This window comes from Ochotona princeps, chromosome 14 (genome assembly GCF_030435755.1).
Source record: "Ochotona princeps isolate mOchPri1 chromosome 14, mOchPri1.hap1, whole genome shotgun sequence".
NCBI classification, from domain to species: Eukaryota; Metazoa; Chordata; class Mammalia; order Lagomorpha; family Ochotonidae; genus Ochotona; species Ochotona princeps.
The window spans coordinates 10,803,128-10,828,895 of record NC_080845.1 but is presented as its reverse complement, the minus strand read 5'-3'; the positions used below and the strand labels follow the sequence as shown (position 1 = coordinate 10,828,895).

General features: G+C 52.4%; 1 protein-coding gene across 5 annotated transcripts in view; it reads right to left on the bottom strand.

The window, feature by feature from the left end:
- Positions 1 to 16,840: 16,840 nt before the first annotated feature.
- CDK5RAP2 (CDK5 regulatory subunit associated protein 2) overlaps positions 16,841 to 25,768 on the bottom strand; it is a 188,483-nt gene continuing 179,555 nt past the window's right edge. For all 5 annotated transcript variants that reach the window (XM_058672770.1, XM_058672766.1, XM_058672768.1 and 2 more), the window contains 3 exons: positions 19,155 to 19,281; positions 17,137 to 17,183; positions 16,841 to 16,938 (listed from right to left, as the gene is read on the bottom strand). In XM_058672770.1, coding sequence (XP_058528753.1) covers positions 16,882 to 16,938; positions 17,137 to 17,183; positions 19,155 to 19,281 — 231 coding nt within the window. In that variant the 3' untranslated portion in view covers positions 16,841 to 16,881. The remainder of the gene's footprint in view (positions 16,939 to 17,136; positions 17,184 to 19,154; positions 19,282 to 25,768) is intronic.

Below are 25,768 nucleotides of genomic sequence, written 5' to 3'. Positions count from 1 at the left end.
TCTGTGTATAGAGGTGCTTCTGCAACAAAACAATAACAGTTTCTAAAACATGTTCAGTAACAAAGAGATTTAAAAGTTTAGTCAAACATGGAAAGTAACAAGTGTTGGCAAGGAGAGGGAACATGGAGAAAGTGGAGCATTTACAAGTGTCTCCTGGGCATCTGAGCTGGTGCAGCCGCTGTGGAAATCAGTCTGACAGCTTATCAGTAAGTAAGCCTAGGAGGACTGGATGGTCCAATGATCTCACTCCAAGGTATATGCCCCCAAGACAATGCCATTCTGCTGTGAACAGGGACACACCAGAGAAAGCCAAACCCACAAGTCACACGCTGTGACTCCACTTACAGGAAATATCCACAATAAGCAAATTCACGTAGGCAAAAAGCCAATTTGTGGGAGCCAGGAGCTTTGGGGTTGGGAGTGGGGAACGGTGCTTCCTTTGAGGGCAATGCAAAAAGGTTATGGAATTAGTGGTGGTGGAATTGTAATACTATCAATGCCTAAATGCCGCTAAATTATATACTTTAAAACCATTAAAACAATAGACACAGGAAACAGCAGCATCAAAAGATAAGTTAGGGGGCTGGCATTGCAGAGCACCTGGCTAAGCTGCCGTCTGCAGCACCTGCATCCAGTCTCAGAGCTCCACTCCAAGTGCCAGCTGCCCCGGCTCATACACCAGGGAAAGCAATGGAGAACAACCCAAGGGCTTGGCCCCTGCACCCACATGGGAGACACAGATATTGTTCCGGGATTCTGACTCGGGCCTGTGCCAACCCCAGCTGTTATGCGCATTTTGGAAGTGAATTAGCAGATGTGAGATACTCATTCTCTCTCCCTCTCTTTCCTCCTCTTCCTCTCCCTCCCTCTCCTTCTCTCTCTTTTCTTCTTCTGTATCACTTTGCCTTTCAAATGAAAGTAAGTCTTTTTGAAAAAAGAATTATTAGGATCCAGAAAAATGCAAACCAAGCTCTGAGAAAACCTTCTCACCCTGGTCTTTAAAACAGTTCTTTGAGCAGTGAGAGTTTAAGACACCGGATTACATTCTCTTCACTACAGATCTAACCACACCACTTGGTTCTGCGGTGAGTATTTCCATAACCTAAAGTGTATGAATGATATTTTTATTGGGTTTAAAATTTTAGAACCAACCTACAGAGAAATCATGGAAGACCATTATGGTAACAGAATGAATATAAACGTTATGAACCCTGACAATGTAGAAATAATTATTTAACAAGAGCTGGGTGCCAGCAGGAGACACAGAAGACACTCATTTCTCCATTATTCAGAGCAGAGATCAATACCTAACAACCAAAAAGGAAGAAAGGAAGAAATAGAGATTTAGCACTTGATTAAAGCTTACAAAGACAATAACTAGAACAAAGAACACACAGAATCGCAAAATTCAGCCAAAGTCAGGAGAGGTGGCAGGCAGCAAAGTGCACAGCTCCATCTCTTTCTGAGCCAGGACTGTCAAAAGGAGTTCAGCCACAAAATAGCTTTATTTCGCTGCAAGGTAGGACACAGGTGGTGATCATGTGACCCAACCTGGCCAATCAGAGCCTTCCCTGGGGCTTCTTGCTCAAGGCTTTGTGGGCTTCAGCCAGGAGGATATGCCTCCGGGATTTCCTGGGTCTATTCTCTGGACACTGCGCATGAGTCTGTACAAAGCTCTATTGTCACCAGGGATGAAAGGATCACCAAGTCCCTAGATGCAACTGAAGCTTCAGTTGTCCAGTCTCTCGCCCACCAAATTCCCCTTTTGCTTGAACAAACTGGTCTGGTGGTGGTCCCTTCATCACTTGCTAACCCAGGGAGACTTCCAGGAGGAAGGAAAGTTCTCCATCAAGGGAAGCAGTAGGAACAACATCCTGTGTGATCCTAAAGACTTCCAGGCTGAAAGTCCATAGGCTTATTTTCAGCAGCTGGAACATCCCTCCAGGGAGTAGAGATCACACAGGCTGTGGCCCAAATGTGACGTTTGGATGCCCCACTGCAAGCAAATTCCTGCCACTCAGGAGCTACACAGCTCAGACAGAAGTCTTAACCTTTCTGACCTCAACTCCCTCAACTCCCAAACAGAGACATTAATGCCACGGGGCTGTTGCCATGGAAAATGATGGAGAAGAGTGTACTGTATCCACCAGGGTAGGTTTTATGTTTTGCAATGATCACGGCAGTCTCTGAGGTGGGTCGCTTCAACCAGTTCTGTTTTCTGCCTACAGATTCTACCCTCAGCTCTGCCCAGCCACCCCAACAAGTGTACGCTAGAGTTTCCAGGTGGTAAAGGTGAGAGTGTGCATGACTTGCTGCAGGAGGGAAAACCAGCACCCCGTTAAATGGTCACTCAGATGAAACTCTCATTGTTTTCTCTTCCCTTGCCCTCTGCCATCATCTGACTGGGGACTCACGCTTCTGGCCAGTCTTCCTTTCAATGCGCATGTGCGTTTGTGAATGCCAGCTGCATGCAGAAGTCAAGGAGACTCTTGAAGGGAGAAGGAAGTGAGTCAGGGGATCTGGGCCTCTGGGTGCAGGCAAAAAAGGCCACAGGGAGGATCGGGGTAGGGTTCCACCACGACAGTATCACTTGCAAATTATGTGTTGCTGGTGCCTTTTGTAAACTGTTATGGGATTTTTCCTTATAAAAGCAATATTGTTTCTTATTATATTTTTATTGTAAGTTATATAAGTAATATTGTTTATTGCAGGAAATATAGAAACATAAAGAAGGAAATAAAAGTCACCCACAATCCCACAATTCAGATGCAAATCCTGTTAACATTTCGGCGGACTCTTCCACTCCATCCTCCCGATACGCGTAGCCTCACATCACATATTGCATTCTGCTTTTTCCACTCTACACATTGTGAGCCTGTCTCCACATCATTAAAAATTCCTTAAGATGTTTTCTGGGCCAGCATCATACTCTAGAGTATCAATATCTATTTACTCAAGCCTTCCATTTTTGAATATTTTGGATATTTCCAAGTTTTCAGACCAGGTATTTTCCATCTGCTCAATAAAAGACTTTTACACTGTCTCAGTTCACAGGAATACATCTGGCATGCAAGAGAGCTGGCTCCAAGGTGTGCCAGCACCTACACACACACACACACACACACACACACACACAGCACAGTGCTCCAACCCCAAAGCCAGATCTTTCTGACCTTCTTTGCCTCTGACCCTCATGGAGGGTCATTCCAGTTTACACTGCCCATCTGCCTCGTCTTATGTTTCTAGCCACCGAGATCATGGTCTCAGCCAAGTCCTTCTAGAAGTTTCTGGGTCTCTAATGTAGGAAAGGCCCTCCTTGCCAGTCTACAACCCCAAAGAGTTCATGCGCAGCTACCTAACTCTCCCAACCAGACCTTCTACTCCAACCCCAAGAGTTGCCTACTGATTTGCCATAACTGAGCACCTCTCCTCACCTGGGGAAGAGGATCCCGAGGAAGGTGGAAGGGTCCCGAGGAGCCAGGCACAGCCCCTGGTGAGTGTCTCATCCTACGGGTGAACTGGAAGCCAAAGCGGCAGTGTGAGCCTAGCAGCGTAGGAAGAACAAGGACCCGGTTTCCTCAGAGGAGCAACAAGGGTCACAGGGCTGCCAGAGTCAGAATAAATAAGTCACCCTGGTCTAGAAGACCAGGCGCCAGCTTACAGAGGTCCCTGCTGCCCAACCTTGGACAACATGAGCATTGATGTCAGTGTTAAGAGTGACAGATGTAATCCCCTGGAAAGAAGTCACACGTCCACACAGAAATAAATTAGTGACTTACAGGATGTTGGAGGAAGGATGAGATTGACATTGAGACATTGACAAAAGTGACTTTACAGTCACTGTTACCTTAGTCAGAATAAACCTCAGGCCCGACGCAATGGCTCAGCGGCTAAATCCTCGCCTTGCACACGCCAGGATCCCATGCAGACACTGGTTCATGTCCCAGCTGCTCCACTTCCCTTCCAGATCCCTGTTTGTGGGCTGGGAAAGCGACAGAGGATGACCCAAAGCCTTGGGACCCTGCACCTATGTGGGAGATCTGAAGAAGTTCCTGACTCCTGGGTTTGGATCAGCTCAGCTCCGGCTGGAGCAAACTAGAGAATAGAAGATCTTTCTCTCTATTTTTCCTTCTCTCTGTAAAAAATAATCTTCCAAAAAAATGAGCCTCGCTAGTGACAGAACATACTGGAAGCTGCACACCTGACGACAGACCACAGCAAAGTGTGATGTAAAACCTACATCTAATCATGAGAAATCCTCAGACAAACCCCAAGTTCAGGGCCATTCTAGAAAATCAGTGCAAAGCTACGAAGGACATGCAAATCTGGGGAAGACCAAGGAGCTGGTCCAGAGTGAAGAAAAGTAAAGAGACATAACAACAGAATATAATACACACAGCGCTGAGCCCAGTTAATGGGACATTTAGGGGAAAGGGTGGAGTGTGCAGGTCAGAGGGTAACCACCTGAATTCCTGACTGGAGGTGGTCATGGAAGGCTCATGCTGATGGCCCTGATACACCTCACCTGTTTTATATGCTTTCTGAGTAAACTCCTCCCTTGGGACCAGTGTTGTAGATATAGCACATTAAGCTGCTGCCTGCAACTCTGGCACCCTGTAAGGGTGCTCGTTTAACACTTGTCTGCTTCATTTCCAGCTCAGTTCCATACTAATATGCCTGGGAAAGCAACAGAGGATGGTCCAAGTCCTTGGGCTCCTATACCCATGTGAGAGACCTGGAAGAAACTCTGGGATCCTGGCTTTGGTCTGTCCCAGTCCTTGCCATGATGGCCATTTTGCAGAACAAACCAGTGAATGGAATATCTGTGTGTGTGTGTGTGTGTGTGTGTAAAACTCAGATAAATAAATTTTTAAAAAATCTATTCATCAAGTGAGAAAACATGCTACTTAATGACTAACGTGTTGCTGAAGAAATGAAGAAAATCAAGAACCTTCTTGAGGAAAATTATGCTACTGTATGATCTATGAGTCAGTGAAGAATCTAATGAGAAAGAAAGTGTTTTGAAGAGATGAAACTAAAAAAAAAAAAAAAAGAAAAGAAAGGTCAAAATCCACGAAATACAGTTGCTGCTGATCTTTGTTGGTGAGATACGTCTCCTGTAGGCAGCAAATAGATGGGTTTTTTAATCCAGCCTACTAATCTAAGACACTTGATTGCTGAGTTTAAACCATTTGCATTCAGGGTTGATATGAATAGGTAGTAATTTGGTCCTGTCATTTTAGCAGTGGGTTGTTCATTGATTTAGTTCTCTGTTGTTCAGATGTGGTGCTATTTCATACGTAACAGATTCTGAGTGTCCATTTTTTTATCCACTGGGAAACCAAGGAACTTGTGTAACATGTAATGTTATGATATCCGGAACCCAAGTCTCAGCATCTCTGAGGCTCCCTGGGAGCCCCAGATGCTGCCCCAGCTGCAACTTCTCTCTGTGTAGGATGGTTTCCAAATGAAGGCTCTTTGCAGTTTCCATTTTATTTGAAAGGCAGTTACTGGTTCACTCCCCAAATGCCTGCAACACCAAAGGCTGAACCAGGATAAAGCCAGGAGCTTCGAGTTCAGGCCAGACTGCCCAGGACAGGATGGCAGATTCCAGAAGTGAGGGCTCTCTGGTGGGTCCATACTCCTTGGACCCACCAAGACCCTCAGGATGAAGGTCACACTCCAGAGCCTGGTGCCACTCAAGGTCACCAGGGCCTCCTGAAGCCAACACTGCACCCAGCCACCCGCTTGCCCTCTTAACATCCTAGCTCTGGGCAGTGCACCTGTTAGTGCCGCCCAGGATCCTCAAATGCCTATGTCCCTCTGATACTCCCCCTCCTTCCCCAGCCACAGCACACATGTGCGTGGGTGATTCCTCCATCTGACTGTGAACCCAGTCCATCCAATGCCCCACGGGCATGCAGCATCCGACATGAGACACATTTCCATTCTGGAAGCCCATGGCCTGACCGAGGCAGGACTGAAGACGGAAGTCCCACAGCACCTACCCTGCAGGACCACCCAGGCCCAAAGTTCACAGCAGTTCTTCCAGGAGTCAGTCTTGGGGGACCCAGACACCAGTCCCCGAAAGTGAGCGCTCTGCCACAGGGCCGCACACCCCTGCAAGGACTTGTGTGGGCCCCCAGGGGGTTTCAGGGCTTGCGGGGGAGCAATTTGTACTTGAGGTTCCTTAATGAATCCCCGGACACAGGGATTAATTACTGTCTATTGAAATTGGACTTCTTCCTTCCTACGAGATGCATCTTCTTTTTATTCTTAATTAATTTTAAAAATTGCGCCGTCAGTGCGGAGTCTAATTTATTTTACTTTTAGCGTTATTTCTCTGATAAGCAATTTCATTTTATGCCAGGCGACCACCTCGGTGCCACTTTGTCACGTCGACTCTTGCTTCCAGCAGGTGCTGGAGGCCAAAAAGGAGCTTCCCTGGTTCTCAGCCTCAGTTTCTCAGAGGAGAAACACAAGCCTGGCACTGATTCCTGGCTGGGATACTCCAGGTGTGTGTGGGCAGTCCCATCCCCTGGAGACACGGACTCTGAGGAAGCACAGCGACTCTGGGCCCCTTTTGGCCCTACAGGGACCCCAGAAGCACAGCTCGCCACTGCACCTGTGCACAGTGAGGCCCACTCACTGTGTGGAAAGGGATCCTGGCCTAGACTTTGGTGCCAGATCTAACAGACCGTCAAAAGCCGCCAGGACCTGCCAGGGCTGCTACCAGCCTGGCTTTGTGGCTGCCAAGGCCTGTCCTGAGCAACACCATTCCCACCTGACCCAATGTTCCTGTCCTTCTTCCCCCCACCCTTTTCTGAAATTTCTATTTATTTGAACGAGTTACAGAGAGAGAGAGAGACAAAGACAGAGAGACTGAGACAGAGATCTTCCATACACTGGTTCACTTCCCAAATGGCTCCAACAGCTGGGGCTGGGCTAGGTGAAGGTCAGGAACCTGAACTTCCATCACGCTCTCCCACGTGGCTGGCAGGAGCCCAAGCCCTTGGGCCACCTTCCACTACTTCACCAGGTATAGTAGCAGGGAGCTGGATAGGAAGTGGAACAGCCAGGACTCAAATCAGCACTTCTATATGGGATGCTGGTGTTTCAGGTGACTTAACCTGCTATGCCACCATGCTGGCCCCATTCTTCCCCTACTGATGAACACCCTAGTCCCTAAAATGGAGATTTGTTCCCTAGACTCACCCTCCACCCCGTAGTCTAGCCAGAAACCCAAACAAGGAATGCTTGCTTCACCCAGAGCCTACTGTCCCCTGCAGGGAGGTGTGTGGCTTGCTGGAGATGCCGTTGGTGTCTTCCCTGCGACAGCCTTCACTGTGGCCTCTGCTGGCGCAGCTGGGAGCCCCGAACCAGGAAACAGCCGCCCCTGCGTCCTCATGCCCAGAGGCGAGCTGGGAGGAGGGGTGAGAAAGCCCCTGCTCTGGCTGTTCCCACAGCTGCCCTGTTAGTTCCCTAAGACACTGAGCCCCCTTGCCGGAACTAGGCTGGCACCCACTGTCCCTGGGCTCCAAGTGGTGCAGATGAGCACTTGGCCTGCTGGGCCCAAAACCCGCCTCCAGACCAAGGACACATTGGGTCGCCAAGCAGTGACTCGCCCCTGCTGGTCAGCACCCCTGCCCCTGCCCTGGAGGAAGCCACAGAGGCTCTGGTCCTGCCGCTCACACCAGCTCCTCTCCCAGCCCAGCAGCTGGCTCAGACCCACTGCCTCACTGCCTGGAGCAGCCCGGGGGCAAGTGCTCATCTACCTTCTCCTTGTCTCTGTGTGCTTGCTCCCGGGGTTTGGGCCAGGCCCCCCTGGCATCACCTGCTTGTTCAGGCCTCTTCTCTCTGGAAGGCCTGTGAGACTTCTGGTCAGGTGTCATGCTTTGAGCTAGTGTCAGCGTCCCCAGGGCCCAGCCCTGGACCTGCCACAGGGTAGGGAAGGGAGGGGGAGCACTCAGTGACAGCAGGTCCTGAGTGTGTACTAGACACCACCCTAGGTGAACAAGACACACATTCTGCCCTTGTGGGAGGGAAAACAATTGGAGCTGACTTTGCAGTGCAGCGAGTTAATCCACTGCCTCTCTCTTAGCCACAGTATCCCGCAGCAGAGTGTTGGGTTGAATCCTGGCTACTTATTGCTTCCCACCCACCTCCCTGCTAATTTATATGAGAAAATGGCATAACATGGCCCAAGTGTTTGGGCTCCTGCCACCCATGTGGGAGATGCAGATGGCATTCTAGACTCCTGGCTTCAGTCCGGTACAATCCCAGTCATTGCAGTCACATGGGGAGGGAACCAACAAATGAAAGATACCATTCTCTCCCCACTCCTTTCCATTATTCTGCCTTTCAACTTACCAAAATGAATCTTTTTGAAAGAAATAAACAATTAGCAAAAAAAATCACGTAAATGAATGCCATGAAGTCAGCCGAGTGGCATCAGGTAGGTGAGGGCAGGTCCTGACTATAAACGGGGTACGCATGGGTCTGTCTGAGGTGGCATGGTGACATTATAGGGGAGTGAGGGGGGAGATTCTGTGAATATCTGCGGTGCAGCAGGGACAGGGCAGTGTTGCCAAGCAAGCCTGAGAAAGGGATTCCATTGGGACAGTGAGGGAGCCAGCAAGGGGGGTTGGAGAGCGTGGGGAAAGGGGCAGAGCCTGGGAGCACAGGCCTATTTGGCTGAGGAGCCCACAAAGCCCTTGTTGAACAGAGTTGAAATTTAGCAAGATTCTTAGAGCTTTGGTGGCAAGAAGCACGTAAGTCATTAAAACCAGATAACAGACATAATGTTTCACAGCTCTGTGGTGATGTGAATACCAGCTGGGAGGAACTGGGGGGTTTCTGGGAAGCAGTGTTTGCAGGCAGGACTCGGCCTCATGTTGGCCTTGGGCGTACGCACAGCCAGCCAAGGCTGAGGCTCTAAGAAGATGCTGAGATCCAAAGAAATCACTTTTCCTGCAGTCCCCAAGCCTTGGAACCTGGCTCCTGGGAGCAGACAGGGCACTGCTTCCGGGCCACTTTGGTGGCTTCCTTCCTTTTCCTGGCTCTGGGGGTGCCTGGTGACTCTAGGTCTTGCTTGACTTGCAGCTGCAACCCCGGGTCTTGGCCTCAGTCTTCATGTGGTCACGGCTATGATTTGAGGATTTATTCCCCCATGCAAGTGGTACTCTCAGCCTATTGTCTATGCTTCTGCGAGACTAGAAACCTAACCCTGCCACTGGGACAGCAATTGCAAGAGATTAGGTCCTTTTGGTGAGTCCCATAGTTGAGTCTGGGTGGCACAGGAGGAGAGAGAGGCCACACAGAGATGACACAGACACAAGATGTACAGACTGGGGCCGGCGCGGTAGCCTAGTGGCTAAAGTCCTCACCTTGCAAGCACCGGAATCCCATATGGGCGCTGGCTCATGTCCTGGCGGCCCCACTTCCCATCCAGCTATCTGCTTGTGGCCTGGGAAAACAGTTGAGGATGGCCCAACACTGGAACCCAGCAACAGTGTGGGAGACCTGGAAGAAGTTCCTGGTTCTTAGCTTCAGATCAGCTCAGCTCCAGCCCTTGCGACCACTTGGGGAGTGAATCAGTGGACGGAAGATCTTCCTGTCTGTCTCTCCTCCTCTCTATGTACATGACTTTCCAATAAAAATAAATCTTAAAAAAAAAAAAAAAGATGCATACACTGCCCATCTCTCCCCTTCTGCAAGCGATTCAGAGGCCAGACCCGCGCGGCCCACCTGACCTTGCACGGGGGTGGCTTCTGGAACTGTGAAATCATATGACGCGCATGTCCTTAGGAAGCAAAGCAACCTCCAGGGTTTGGTCACGGCCGTGAAAACTGACCTGCACGGCCATCTCCTCCCTACACCTGCCTCTCCCTCATCTTCTTAGCACACATTCCTGCAGGGTCAGGAGCCCACCCTACTCCAGTCTGACCTCCGCCAAGCGCATCTTCCACGAATGGCTCTATTTCCTGGGTGCTAGGGGTTAGGACTTCAACATAGCTTTCAGTGGGATGCAAGTCAGCCTACACTAGGTGCTTCCCACTCCAGAGACCAGCACATGCGCACTCGGGGTTGCCCACTTCGCCCCTGAGAGTCAGGGGCTGGCATGTCACCTCACAGGCATGTGCACTGTGGTTCTAACAACCCCTTCAGACCCTGCTCCCCCTTCCACAGTACCTCCATCTCTCATCTCCAGTGCGGTGACGTGGGACAGAGGCTCAAGTGGCTCCATGCCGTATCTTCACCACAGAACAAATGTTTTGAGAAGCCTTTTGATGTCACTGTAATGGAGTACAGAAAACACTCAACGCCCCTCCCTACCCTCCACGTTTTAAATTTCATCATTTCTGCTGGGCTTTTATCCCTTCCTTTAAAGCTTGTGTTTGCTTTCATGTTACACGTTATTTATTTAGTTCCCTGTCAATTAGTGTCTATTCTGCAAGCGACAAGCACATTAGCAGCTGCAGAGACTGGAATTAGAATGTGCAGCCCAGTGGGTGCTGCCGCAGCCGCGCCAACCCAACCGGGAACAGCCTCTCCTTGTTATCTGCAAAGATCCTGTTAGCAGCCGCCTTCTGTGACACTGTAACCGGGAGTCCGTGATTGGCTTTGAAGAACACGCTTCCACAACTGCCAGGCTGAGGGTTCAAACTCAGCCAGCTGCATACCCTCACACTGAACACACCCATTCAGCAAACATGGGGTGAGCGACCCAGCCCCAGCTTCTGCCTGGCTCCCCGGGTCACAGGGAACATGTGGGCAAGGGAGTTCATCTCACGGAGTTTGACTTCTTTTGCAAAATGGGCCGAGGAGGCACCCCCATGTGGCAGAGGTTGGGTGTGCAGCACCTCTGCACCCTGAACATCATCAGGTGCAGCGCCCTGATGGGAAGGCTCTGGGGGAAAAAGACAGAGGAATAGGAGGCTCCCCAGGGCAGGGGGGGGGTGATCCCCAGCCCAGCCCAGCCGTGGATCTTGCCACAGAGCACCCGAAGGCTGCAGGCAGAAGGTGGCAGGGACACAGCAGCTCAAAGACAAGGCAGAAAACCAGTGGGTTGCTGAGATGGTGGTGTTTTCCCACCCTCCATTCCCAGCACACACACACGCCAGCGATGGAGTTCCTGGGGCAACATGTCCTTCTTCTTTGTAACCCAATGTGTCTGCTATCCCATGTGTCCCTCTTGGTGCCTTTCTCTGTTCTTGGTCTCCTGGGAATGGGAGAGTCCCTCGGCAGCGGCTGTGAGAAGAGAGAATCTCCCAGGAGACATGGTGGAGTGATTCTGCATGGCTTGCCAAACAACACAGCGCTTGTACCCATGGACCATACATGCAGACACGTGTCCGTGAATCTAGTGATCTCTCTCTGCACTGCCCCAGGGAGTCCCTGGGACAAGAATCTGCATTGGATTTAAGACCTCATTTGGGACACCAGTGCTCTGAATTGGAGTACCTAGGCACAAATCCCAGCTTGGCTTCTGATCCCACCTTCCTGCTGACGCACATGCTGGGAAACAACAGGTGACAGCTCAACTAGTTGGGTCCCTGCCACCCAAATGGGGGACCTGGATTGGATTCTTTTCCCCTGGTTTGGGTCCTTGAATTACAGGAGAGTGAACCAGCAGATGGGACCTGTGTGTGTGTGTCTGAAATAAACACACACACAAATACTATTTTTCAAAAAGCCTGGCTCAAATGCCAGACCCCCACTGTGTGACCCCAGGCAGCTCTCCTCACCTCTCCAAGCAGTGTCCTCAGAAGAAAATTAAGAGAGAAAAGTTTCATCTCTGGAGCCATTGTCAGGAAACTTAACAGCAAGTGAAAAGATCAGACACCTTAAGAATAGATTCGGGTGATGTCAGCAACCATGGAGACAACAGAAAGGGTGGATTCTGGTAGCCGAAGGTGCCAGGGAAAGCCTCCGAGGGTTTCCTCTTTTCCTGTGTCCTTCCTGGCTGGCTGTCCCCTGACCATACAGGGAAGCAGCAGGACCAGTGCAGGAGCCCAGGAGGTGCACAGCCAGCTGTGCCGAGGCCACCACAGGAGTCAAACAATGCAAAAACCGTGTCACAGTGCACCCGCCTCTGCTCCACACACACCTGTACGCCTCACACCACCACCTGGAGGCCTGCCTGAACCCCTGCTTCCCATGAGCCCCTCGCCTGCACAGTTGTGTGCTTGTCTCCCACACCAGACCAGTTCCTTGGGAAACACACACCAGGAGGGCAGCTCCAGGAAAAACAGGTGTTGGTGATATCGCCAGATCTTGTCCACACTATCCTTGCCCCCTACACCTCCCACCTGGGCTCCTGGCATCCAGTCATCCCCACATCTGTATCCCTGACCCCCACCAATCTGGAGGGACCAGGGTGACCTGGGTCTCTCACACCCCTGTGCCTGCCAGCCCTGTCAGTCCAAAGCCATCAACGTGCAAGGACTGCATGTTGCTTATTTGGAAGGAGTAAGTTTCAAACACGTAATTAAACTCTCAAGTGAATGCTGAGCTTCTGGTGTCTGCAAGAATGAGAGTGGTGTGTTGGGCAGAGGCAGGGAGTGCTGTGCTGTTAACGCCACCAGTGAAGGGCTTGGCACTCCCATCTGCCCTCCAGAGCCAGGAGGGCGCTGTGGCTCATGTGGACAGTGACGGGGACTGGAGAAACCATGTAGATGGGGAAGCCAGAAAGGCCATGGAGGATGGAGACTGAGACCCAAAGGGTGGCAGAGGTGGCCCCACTGAGCCAGAAGATGGCTAGGTTCTGGCAAAAGCATTCCAAGCAGACCATGAGCCAAGGCAGACACTTTGCTAGTGAGGACTGCCCAGCCATTTGCAACCCTGCAGCCCCAGGAGTGCCTCCCCCTCCAAGGTGGTCACCCAAATTGCATGGGTTAATGTTCCAGACCACAAGATGTGGAGGCCTCTTCCCAGCCACCCGGGGCCCTCCAGAAGGCAGGAAGGGAGGCACTGGCAGTACCTGGCCCCGTGCCAGGGCTGTGGGCCCCTGAAAACTTCTAGCCAGTGAGAGTGAGTGGGACAGCTCCTAACAAAGGATACTTTTCAGACTGGGTTTTGACCCATGAGCAGCAAGTGAAGCCAGGGTGACAGCATACTACAGGGGCCTGGCATATGCCAAGGCCCCTTGGCTGGAGAGGCAAGCCGAGAGGGGCAGGAGCTGGAGACCCAGATGCTGGGAAGCTTTCCAGCTTTCACACTGGGGAGAGAACACGGTGAACTTTGCGCTGCCCAGGAAGACTCCAGCTGAGGCATGCAGACACTTGCAGAAGGTAGGGGTCAGAGTGGAAACGCCAGCTGGGAAGCTACTGCAGACAGGTGCAGGCCACAGTCGATGTCCCTGGGACCAAAGGGTGGCAAGAGTTGAATGAAGCAATGGGCTGTGAAGATGATAGCCCTGATACAAATGGCCCGGATAGAAGGAAGAGGTCCATGGGCGAGCCCAAGCTAGGCTGCTGGCCTGGGGCAGACCCTCCCCTAGTGTGAACAAGCTCAGAGTCTTGCCTGTCCTGTAGCTTTATCTTCCACGTATCCCTGTTCCAGCCAGAGCCCCTTCCCCAGGGCCACTGAATCCAGCAGCGGGTGCTGGAAAGGCCCCATGGGTGCAGAGGTAAACATGGTGGTCCCAGAGGCAGGGTCTGGGGCTTCTCAGGAGACAGGATGAGGGATTTAGATAATTGAATTCTTTTGAGCTAGACTTTTAAAATATGGCCAAGATTGAAGAGGCAATTTGGCAGGCCGGGATCCCCCAGGCAGCTTTCTCGGCCTCCACCATTCTGAGAGTTTATTACCAAGATCACTCTTTTCTTCCATGGGCCATTTACAAACCGTTCTCGGGACTGCTGTGTGCAGGAATTCAACTGTGGGCCCCTGCCCAGGTCACCCAGAGACACTGTACTGGCAAGGACAAGGTGGCAGTACCTGGGCACAGCTGCGGACTTCACACAGATGGCATTTCAGGGTAGGTGTGGTCATAGCAGCCCAGGGGACAGCGGGAACCAGAAGACATTCTAGAGAAACAGGTTCAAGGGGTGGAGGAGTGAGATGATGTACTGTGAGGCCGCTGCCATCCAGGCAGGCGCAGGCCCGGAGCGGTGAGGACTTTAACCCCTGATCCCACGACAGGCAGGCAGGCTTCCAAAGTGTGACGGCCAAGGCGGGGCAGCGGGAGGCCCTGGCCCCTCTCTGACCCCCACCCCACCCCCTCTGTACTTGGCGTCTGCAGCTGCTGCTTTCAGGTGCAGCTCCTCAGTGCACGTGGCGATTAATTTCTCCGAGGGGAAATGGGAATTGATGCGTTTTCTGAGGACTGCTTCAGAGCTGCCTGAATTCAGCTGCTGGTAAAATTAACTCATCAGGGACAATGGAGCTTTTTCCAAGGTCCAAATTGTTCTTATTTGCAGTTTCTTCTTGGCCCCTGTCCAGCCCAAACAAGCCAGGCTGCTCTCCCCCACAACCTAAGAGGGGGGTCTCCACCAGCCAGGGCTGCGAATGTCGCGCACGCCCCGCTGAGCTGGGGAATATAGACGTGCCTTGCTTCGGGTTGTCACATTCCTGAAAAGCTACTGGTGACCTTTAAGCTTTGAGTCTCCCAGAGCCCTCTCCTCAGCAGGCCAGCTCCTGGGCCTGCCTGTGCCTACCAAGGTCCTCCCCACGCCCAGCCCTGCTGGCTCATGTCCCTGCCAAAGACCCAGTTTGACTCCCACAGGCTATGTCTGACCATGTGCCAGGCACAATAGCACTGTTCCAAGTAGCAGACAACTGAACCCGGTCTGGCTCCCACCTGCCCCACTCTGTGCTTGCATTAATTTAGAACTTCACAAATTGGCTCAAGACCGGGCACTAAGATGCATGGAAGAGTCGCTGATCTGGGCAAAGGTTGATCCCGTTTTATAGGTGTGGGGATTGAGATGTAAGCACGAGGCTGGGGGCCGGCCGTGCGTGCACTAACCCATCCCCTGGGCAGACGGAGCTTCCATTTGGGAAGCTGACGGTGCCACTTCTGAAAAACGCAACTCCAGATGATGACAGACCTCAACCTGAGTTTCCAAGCTGGGACACGCTTGCATGAGGTGCACCTGTGCAGATGGGAAGATGCACACACAGACACCCAGGCAGGGAGAGTCCATCCTGAGCACCTGTCCCGACCTCTGGCTGCATGGATGCCGTAGTGGGATCCCCAGCATGAGGCCAACTCTCCCGGCCTGGCCTTCTGCTTTCCCCTCTGCCCCTAGCTGAAGAAGCTGCATCGGCTCTGGTCACCTCTGGTCATCTGTGTCTGAGCAGCTGTGGGGGCCACAGGGCAGATCATAAGAGGGCCAGGAGGGAGCATGATGAGCATCGAGGTCCCCACCTGGCCTCTGGGAGGGGCCAGAGGTGCCTGCCCACTGTAACGGGACCTGGCGGGGGAGCCGGAGGCAGGCCTCCTCAGATCACCCACTGCTCCCAGGACCCAGTCCCTCTGCTCTGCTTTACACCAAGTGGCTGTGTGCACCAGCCACTGGGTCACACAAGACTGTTCTCCAGGGGCTCAGGCAGGCTGCGGCAGCAATGGGGGCCACAGGAGCAGAGGGGAGGCTTCCCAGGATGGCAAAGAGCACAGAAGGAGTCCATTAGCACTAGTGGCTGAAGAGACTGGAGCTGGGAGGAGCTGTGGGCAGTGCAGTGCAGGTGGCCTGTGGCATGAGCCCAAGGGCACATGACCAGGCAGAGGCCAGAGCAGCGGACCCGCTAACCTGGTCAGAGCCTGGGCCTAGGGGTGGCAGGAAGCCACAGCCCAGGTTCTGGCAGGGAACACACTGGTTGAGGCCTGGTTTTTCCCAGCAGTTGGCAGCCATGAGGAGTGGAGGGAGACTGTGGTGTGCAAAACGAGACTGGAGAAGCTGGCTGGAAATGGAGCCCATGGACGGGGGAAATGGTGGCAGGGCCACCCTCTAGGATCTCCCGGAGATCAAAGCAGAAGTGGGGAGGAGTCTGCAACCACTGAAGAACAGGAGGCTGGGGGAGGAGGGCTAGGAGGACGGACGCCTCCGAGGACAGCCAGCTGAAGGCGCGCAACGAACAGAGCAACAGTGCTGGGGGCACCTCCCGACAGGCGGGCTGGCACCCATCTGCTGGGCTGGCGCCTCTCCATGCACCTGCAGCAGGCATGGGGCTGAGACAGAGGGAGGAGAGCCAGGAAGGGGAGCGCTGGTCAGAGGCTGGCTGGGGAGTCCCCAGCTGTCCCCTCCTCCCAGGAGTGCTTCACCTGCAAACAGGACTTAGCCCTGGCCTGTTTACTTCTCAGGAATGAGGGTGAGGGCAAACGTGAAGGGTAATTAACACAGAGGCATGCTCCCCTCCTCTCTCGCCACCCTGCACTCCTGCAACAAAGCAGACAGCTGGATGTGGGGGTCATGACTGCCATCAAAGCTACTGCAAATGCCAAGTGCCTACTCGGAGGCCATATCACAGGCATGGCACTTCCTTGGAGGGCACCAGTGAGCAGTACCAGGCTGCACTGCCATGCATGTTCCTGCCACACAGGCTGGGCTCAAGGCCATGCAATTCCCAAAAGCCTGGATCAATCCTAACTGAGAGTTTAGGACCTGTGTTTCAGCATTCAGGGAGGCCGTGCAGCTCACCAGCGAGATCAGCCCCAACTCCAGGTCCCTGCCCTACCTTCCAGAAAGCTCAGTGCTGGCTGAAGGACCCCGGACAGGGCAGCCTCAAGATGGACAGATACATTAAGGGAGCGAGGGCACTTCCTTCAGCCAGGCACACTTGTTTGGGTTGTGGAGAAGGTAAGGGTGTCACACTTGCAGGAAAGACACGGGTGAGCTCACTGGAAATCACAGCTTTATTGGCAGCTGAACATGTTCCTCAGGAGCCTGGTCGGCTGGGACTCGATGTTCCTGGGTGGGCACTCCCTGGCCTAAGCTGGAGAAAGACCAAGAAATGAAGAGATTTTCAGACCCATGGAAGCAAGGGAAAGGCAAGACCACTGCACTGATATGCTTCCGGGTCACCTGCTGCAATGGCAGTTGACATGGTCATGCTGGACCCAGCATTCAGGAGTTACCCGCCGCCCCCCACTGTCACCCAGGGGTGCAGGAAACAACCTCCAAGGGACATTACCTCCAGGTTTCCTCTGGCCTTCCGCAGGACTTTGTGGGTCACAACCACTGAGGAGAAAGCAGAGGACGGGAAGATCAAAGACACAGCTGAACAGGAGGGTGGCACCAAAGCCAAGTGCAGGGCAGTAAGCTGCCCCCAGCCCCACGGTCCGTCTTTGGGTGCCGGCTCACAGCAGAGGCATGGGTGGCTTTCAGGATGCTTTTATTTCCTGCCTCACACACAGTTCCATCTGGAGGTGACAAAGTCTATTTGCACTGTGTGACATCGAGGGAAGGGACAGAGTGGACTGCTGCCTTTCCGGTGCCCCTCACCCTCACCCTGTCTCAGCCCGCACTGTGGGGTCGGGCAGAGGCTGCACTCTGGGGAGTCCTGGCCCCCAACACAGGGGCCTGTCTACGTCTTCCTGGGCACAAGACCAAAAGCTCTCCTGAGATTTACCAAGGGGCCTGTGACCCAGATAAGATGAGCATCATGGCAGTGGAGGTTAAAAATAACTTTCAAAAAGGACAGAATGTTCTACAGAACACATTCCCCATGTAAGAGAACTAAAGGTCACTTGGCCCAAGTCTGAAGGGAGTCATTATATCTGAGCAGCGCCGGTCAGGTTCCAAGGGGCAGGGAGGATGGCAGAGCAGGCACCCCAAAACAAGGCTGCCCTGGTGCTGAGTGGAGACCTAGGCCCAAGGCTGCCCGACCAGGTCCAGGGCTCCTTCCAGCCAGAGCACCTGCAGCTGTCCCACACACTGCAAGGAGCGCTGGGTATGGTCTTTGCCTCAAAGGCCCACGCTGCTGGCCATGTCTGAGAAACTTACAAAGGAACTATTGCAGGTGCAGGTGTGGGTTCTCAGTTGCCCCAGGAACCTTCTGGCTCCCTGATGCTGGCAGAGTTGGCCTGCAGAGAGTGGAAGCTCACGGGGCAGCAGGGCACGTGCCAGGCTCCGGTGATAACACAGCTGAGCTGCCAGACCTCAGGGCAGGGCGTCCAGGGTTGAGAGAGAGACAAGACTCTGGGCCATGGTGGGTCAAGGCCAAGTGGACCTCTAGGGGTGAGATCCCTGGGAACCCACTCCTCTGCAAGGTTCTGCCCTTCACAGGCCAGCCCTGCCAACATTACGGAGTTTCCAGGGGCAGCTGAGGAGGACCACCAGCTGGCAACAGTCCCCGCTGTGCTCCTCAGAAGTGCCTGGCAATGCTGGCCTTTGAGGCAAGAGCCGTGCACAGCAGGCTGATCCCCCTCCCCTAGAGAGGAGGGCACTGTGGCTGGCATCTCTCCTGAACAGCGAAATCTGTGTATAGATGTGGGAAGGCTGGCCAGGGCTGCACTGCCAGGGCCTCCAGTGGAAATTGCTTTCTAAACACACCAGGTGGGGTGAGGTAGGATTTAACTCCGCCTGCAGGGCCTGAGCCCTCCAGCGCATCTCTGCCTGCACATAGTATTTCTCGCCCCCAGCCTGCCCTGGGCCCTCACCACCCTGGCTGATGGTATGCCCCGCCTCCTCCTCATAGGGCATCCATTCCAAGGAGACTTTTTTGCAAACAGAGGTGACAGGAAGATTCTCTGCCCCATGCCTGCCACCCAAGATCTTGTACAATCCAGTGCCCCTGGTTTCCCACCCCTGTTACCCCAGCATCTCCCTCACAGCTTCCTCCGCACGGGTAGGAAGCTTTTTGCACGCACAGCCTGCTGCTTTGCCTCTGTGCTCTGCCCACACTGTTCCCAGCCAGGACTGCAGCGCCCTGTCCCTTGTGACCATATCCGCTCCTCGCTTCATGCCACACTCAAGTATCACCATGTCCACACACCCACCTCCTGTGGCGAGGTAGCCCCAACCCCACCCCATTCCCACCTCTGTGCCTTCCCAGTGACCCTCGTGTGTGCCCTCAGCACCATGCCACAGTCTGTTTCCCCGGTGGGACGAGAGCCCGTCTTCAGAGCTGTGTGCCATGAGCAGGCTGCCACATGCAGGGATGGGTTGCCTGGGTGAGACGTCTCCCGGCCCAGGGCACGTGCTGCTTACACTGATCGAAGATGACTTTCTCCTGGTGCTTGCTCTGCTGCAAAAGCCTCACAGTGCTTTGCAACTTTTTCTCTTGTTCAAACAACTTCTTGTGTAGCTTGGTGATCTCGGCCTTCATTTCTGTAACCTAAAAAGAAACGAAGAGCAAGTCAGGCCCAGCCAGGGTGGGCGAGGGGAGGCCTAGGAGGAGGCTGAGAAGGGTGGCTGAAGAGGCCGCACCGGGAGAAGGCGGCTCCCTCCTCGGCCAGCCGTCCAGCAGTAACACACAGACTCACCATGGTCGCAGGGAGCCTATGACACTCTGGAAGGCACATTCCTGTGTCCCGCAACCCCCACTGCTACAGCCCCCTGATAAAACAACCCCTCACTTCCCTGGGCGTGACTTCCCTGGCCCACTGTCTGTACCGGATCAGTGAACCTCGCCAGGGAACACTCCCAATAAAGCTCATTGTAAGCTCAACTCTATTCTGTGTGGATTTCTGGTTCTGAACATGAACTCCAACCTTACTGAGAAGAATCAGAAAACTGAACCCCAAGTGCCGGAGTCCCATCACAAAGGAAGGATTACAAACCCACACAAAAGCCACATAGAGAAGCACACAGATACCAAGGTAACCACGAGAGGCTTTTCTGTGCCAACTGGACTGGCAAAGCTGCCGGAACCCCTCGCCTGGCTGCTGGGGAGACCGTCACTTGCACTGTCCTAGCCACAGTGCCCAACTGCAGAAGGCCGTAAACAGCCGGCTGAACCGTTCAGGCATGCCCTCCCAGGACACAAGGGGACTGTGTAAAGACGCTGTGTCAGCGTCGCTCGTGGCAGGGAAAAACAATCAGCCTGATTGGTTTCCGTACGGGGCTGGGGAGATGATCTGCGGTGCTTACACGCAGTGGCATAATTGCGCAGCCATTAAGGCTGATGCGGCAGTGCTCATGTTTACAGACATCAAAGGCGGTTGTGACCAGTGACGGGAGGAGCCTGCCGTGACACACGCTGTGTGCGAGACGTCCCTGCCTCGCAGATCTGAACACACACCCGGCGCTCACGAGGGCACACTAAGAGACAAAGCCCAACACCAACAGCGAGCCTTGCAAGAGATGAGACTTGCAGTTGTTTTGAACTTGAAAAGCATAACGGTCATTTTGGAAATCATGTTTAAATTTTAAAAAGATAAAGAGGTGAGCATTTGGCACCAGGGTCAATCTGCTGCCTGAGACACCTCTGTCCTCAGCACCTCAGCACCGCTTGCAACTCTGTCCTCCCGCTGCCGTGCCCCGCGGAGGCAGCAGGCGATGGCCAGGTACCTGAGTCCCTGTGTCACTCATGCCTACACACAGCCCCGGCTGCTGGCTTCAGCCTGGCCCAGGCCCGGCTGGTGTGGACATCTGGAGAGCAAATCCTGGTATTTGGGTGGGGATCGGATTGGGGAATTCTTTCTCCCTGCTTTTCAAAGCAATTAATAAACTTTTAGAGACTAAAAAGATGGTGATATAAAAATCTGATTAGGGCAGCAGAGCCAATTAGGGGAAACCAGCATGATTCTACAGAGCAGAATATGGTTGGGTCTGCCCCCATGGAAAGACATATGTACACACAGGGTTGCGGGGAAGACACTCCCTTACCCAGTCCGCACTCTGCCACCCCCTCCATCTCATTCAAATGCCCTGGCACCTGCTCTGCTCGGCGACACGGAGGCACCTCCACCCCCAAGAGGACAGCTATTGGGCTGGCAGCTTATTAACAAGACTCGTTTTACTTTGTTCCCAAGCTTGGAAACGGCAGTCGGATTTACAATCAAATCACACAAATTCATTACATGTCGGGCAAACCTGTAAAATACATGTAGGAAAAGTGAGAACCAGATGTGCGAAAACTAAGCCATGCCCCAGGAAAGACCTGATACAAGTGAGTCATGACACACGTCTGGCCAGTCAGGTGCGTGGGAGACAATGGGGAGGGTGTGGGAGAAATGTCATCTGGAAGAATCCTTTGTTCAAACGGCTTTGCAACTGTCCCTCGTCCTAAGGAAATAGAGATTGCAGCCGACAGGCATGCACTGCAGATGTGGTCCATGCAAGCAGGGAAGAGGTGGAGCCCCGACCTACACACCCACAGACCAAGACAAGGCCCTGCCCTGCGTCCTGAGAGCAGCAGGCCGAGGAGCGTGGACCTGCTTCATGTTCTACCCGGACGTTCCTGTGTCGCCTTCACCTGCCTTTCAGATGAACCCATCGTGTCTGGCTCTCCCAGAGAGCCCCACACTGACTCATCCTCTTCCTCAAGTTGCAAGCCCACAGGATTTGGGCTCTGGCAGCCGCTCCCTACAACACACATTCCAGGACAGTCACTCCAGGGTCGGAGTCGTAACACCACGGCTGTAAGATGGGAACAGTGCTGCCCAATCCCTGCCACGAGGCAGTAGGGCGAGCCTCACTCCACACTCTGCCTGGCTAATCCTGGCCTCTTTCTACAGTCAGCTCAGATGTCACCCCCTCTGTCCCCACCAAGATTCCAGGCTGGTCACTGCTCCACCAGGCACCCAAGGGCACTTGGGGTCTCCCAGTCACTGCCCATGTGCCATGGACCATAGGAGCTGGCTATTTTTTGTCGCCAACAGCAGCAACACTAACGACAAGGCACACTCTGGAGGGTCTGGGAAAAGCCAGAACCGCAACCGGACCCCTTCCTGCCAAAAGCGGCTGCCTTTATCCCCGTTGGTCTTAGCTTTTCTCCCTGCTTCCCTAGCCCTCTCTCCACTACTTTTCTTCCCGTTCCTCTCCTCGTAAGTCTATATTGCTTTTGTACCCCTCTGCCGCTTTCCCCCATTCTTCTCCCCGTCCTTCTTTTCCTCGTCCCGTACGCCTTAGCTTTTCTACCCCTCTCTGCTGCCCCGTTCTTCCCGTTTCGTCTGTCGTTCTTCTCCCCATCTTTCTCCTTAGCTTTTACCGGCTGCTTTTATACCGTTCTCCACCAATCACTTCTCCCCATGGGTCCCCTTGTCGCTACCTGATAGGCCAGTAGCAATGACATAAACACAGCAAGGGCATCAGCCTATCCCTGTGACTTCCTGTTTACCTGCTGGTGATACCAACCCCACCTCCTGGCCCTGGGCCAGCCACCTTCCTGCAACGTTTCCTATTCCGGGGAGCAGCTTCGGCACCCTGCTCCCCACAATTTTTCTGGCTGCACCCCCTTCTAACTACAATTTCATCTCTTCTCTCAATTCACCTGTGCCTGGTGCAGAGGCACCACGGCACACTGCTGGCCAACTGGTGGGTTAACATTCATGGGCACTCACCTAACACCCTGCACAGTCTATCCAGCACTCACAATAAGGAACTTCTCAAGTGAATTTAGTGTTCCACTTGATTCAAGCACTATACTGACAGAATAAGGACACAAAACAGGGCAAGAAACAGGAAAGGGGCCAGCATTGTGACACAGTGGGTTAAATTGCAACCCATGACACCAACATCCCCTACGGGTCCTGGCTGCTCCACTTTCAGTCCATCTCCCTGCTAATGTGCATGGGAAAGCAGAGAAAGGTGGCCCAAGTTCTTGGGCTCCTGGCAGCCATGCAGAAAGTCAGGATGAAGGTCCGGCTCCTGGCTTTGCCCAGGCCCAGTACTGGCTATGACAGCTATTTGGGGAAGGAAACAGTGAAGAGAAGATCTGTCTCTCCCCCTCTCTGGTAACTTTGCCTTCCAAATAAATAAATAAATGAATACTAAAAAAAAAAAAAAAAAGAAAAAGAAAGAAAAAGAAAAAAACCCCATAGTTTGTGTATTAAAGGTGCACATTGTGCCAGATCAGCATTAGTTCTGAAGCTTTTCATATGGGGAGTCGGTAAATTGTTTAAACAGAAAACACATCTCAAGTTGATGCTGACATATGCGTTTTAGGATCACAGGGTCTTTATTCCTTTGCTTTTACATTTGTATTTCTTTTATAGTTAAAAAAAAAAAAAGAAATCTTAGTTCCTAATGAAATAATTTCTTTTATTTTACAATAGAAACACAATAGTTTCAGAAAACCAGAGTCAGTATTATTACAAGCAACACTTAAACTTTTTTTTGCCCTTAGAATAGTCCTACCAGGAATGTAGGGTCAAATGACTGCTTAACTTGCTGAAATGTTTCCTCGTTGTGTCACATACAATAAGGTTTGCTTGTTTCACGTTGCTATAAATTTTTAGAAATTGCTTCTCTCTCCCATTTTATTTTATTCACAATTTTGTAAAGGATTTAAATAGTTTCCCAGTCAAGTCCACATCCTAAGGTCTACTCAAATAGAGCTTCTCTGCCCGCCCCTCCAACAGCTCCCCTCACATCCCTGCACGTAGCCCATCTCATTACTACTTTTCCTCCACTTACAGATGTGTAGTCCTCAGCAACCTAACAGATAAACCAATGCATGCACAACACTTCCCAGCACAGTCCCACTGAAGGGTGGGTTACGTACAAAAGCTCCTCCCCATCTCAGCCCTGGGAAGATCTGGGAAGCACATTTCAGGTGGCTGAGCCTATAGAGGTCCCAGAAGCTCCCTGGGGCAGGGCAGGGGGTTGGGGGGGGATTGGGGCTCCCTGCCCTCCAGCTGTCCCAGGAGCAGTCAGTTCCGAGTGGTTTGGCTCAGCCCACAGAACCCCAGGGAAGATGAGCAGCCATGCCCTGCGCCGCACCATGCTGGGAATCAGCACAGCAGCCCCTCCCTTCAAAGACCCCCAGGAAGCACTGGGGTAGACTTTCCCACCTCCTGAGGCAAGACCCAGAGGAATACATAGGCAGACCTCCCTGAATGGACCAGCCCTGTAAAGTCACCTGTCGGGCCTTGCAACCCTGACAGGTATATCCTGTCCTGGCACACTGTTGCAAGCTGATTCCCACTTGGTCCTCAGACACTGGACAGGCATCCCTCATTTCTGGGCAAGCTGCACCTCACCCATCTGGGACCAGGAAGGTGGCCCTGCCCTCATACAAACTGAGGAAACGCAAGGGCAACATGCACTCACAGTACATGGCACCTAGGGCTGCCAGCAACCCTGTTTCAAGGAAGTCACATCCCACTGGAGGCACAGCCTCTCCCACAACACCTGCAGCTAACCCACTGGGAATCCACGGATATGGCCAACACTGACTGATACACCGAAGTGCTACCAGGATCAAGGCCAATAAAGCAAATTCCACCAGCACCCCAGGGCACGTCATCAGCACCAAGTCTTTAACTACAAAAACTACTCTAAAAATGGTAGAAGCAACTGAACCACCAGATACACAAATAAGCAACACAGGAGCACAAGACGCATGAGCAGAAACACAACGCCTCGGAAGAAGCTCAACAGCTCTCCAGTTACATGCCAGTAAGAAATGGAAACTGATGACCTGACAAAGAATTCAAAAGAAGGATTTACAAGATACTTAATGAGATACAAGACAGACAGATAATGCAACAACATTTGCAAGATGATATATGGTATACAGGAGAAATTTAGCAAAGAGAGATCATAAAAAAGACATCAGAAATCTTGGAACTAAAAGCTTAATAAATGAAATTAAGAATAGAGTAGATGTGGCCTGAGATAGTAGTTGAGGATGGCCCAGGGCTTTGGGACGCTGTACCCACGTGGGAGACCTGGAAGAGGCTCCAGGCTCCTGGCTCCGGTTTGGCTCAGCTCCAGCCATTGTGGACTTGGGGAGTTAATCAGCGAACAGAATATCTTTCTCTCTGTATATCTGACTTTCCAATAAAAATAAATCTTTAAAAAACAATAGAGAAAACAAATAAAATTTTTAAAAAGAATACAGCAGAGAAAAAGGCATTTAGCCTGATGGTTACGACGCCTGTGTTCCCCCATCAGAGTACCTGCGCTTGACTCCTAGCTCCAGCTCCTCACCCCAGCTTCCTGTCAATGCAGAAACGCTTGCTTGGGTGACAGGCATGACGATGCAGTCATTGGGCTCCTGCCAACTACAAGGGAAACCTGGATGGTTTTCCTGGCTCTCAGCTGCAGCCCCAGCCCTTGCAGACATCCGGGGAGTGCCAGCAGATGGGGGAACACAGGTGCGGCTGCCTTCTCCTCTCCCCTCTCTCCCACTCCTCTTTCATTAAATTAAAACAAGATTTCCAGTTTGGCCCATTTGGCCACAAAGAACTGCATTCTGTTTTTTTTAATAGCTGAGTAGTATTCCATGGAGTAGGTGAACCATAGCTTTCTTATCCAGTCTTCTGCTGATGGGCATTTTGGTTGCTTCCATGTTTTTGCAATTACTGATTGTGCTGCTATGAGCACAGGGGTGCATGTTGGCTTCTCATAAAACAGGTGTTTTGGGTATATTCCTAGGAGTGCTATTGCTGGATCATACGGTATGTCGATTTTGAGTTGTTTGAATGTTCTCCATACTGATTTCCATAGAGGCTGTACCCACCAGCAGTGGAGTAGGGTTCCCTTTTCCCCACAACCTCGCCAACAAGTGTTGTTGGTGCTTTTATTCATGTGGGCCAGTCTTACTGGCATTAGGTAGCACCTCATTGATCACAGAAGATGGTTAAGAAATCGCAATTGTTTTTAACATATTGGTTACTCAATACTATAACTATTAGTTACACAGCGAAGTTAAT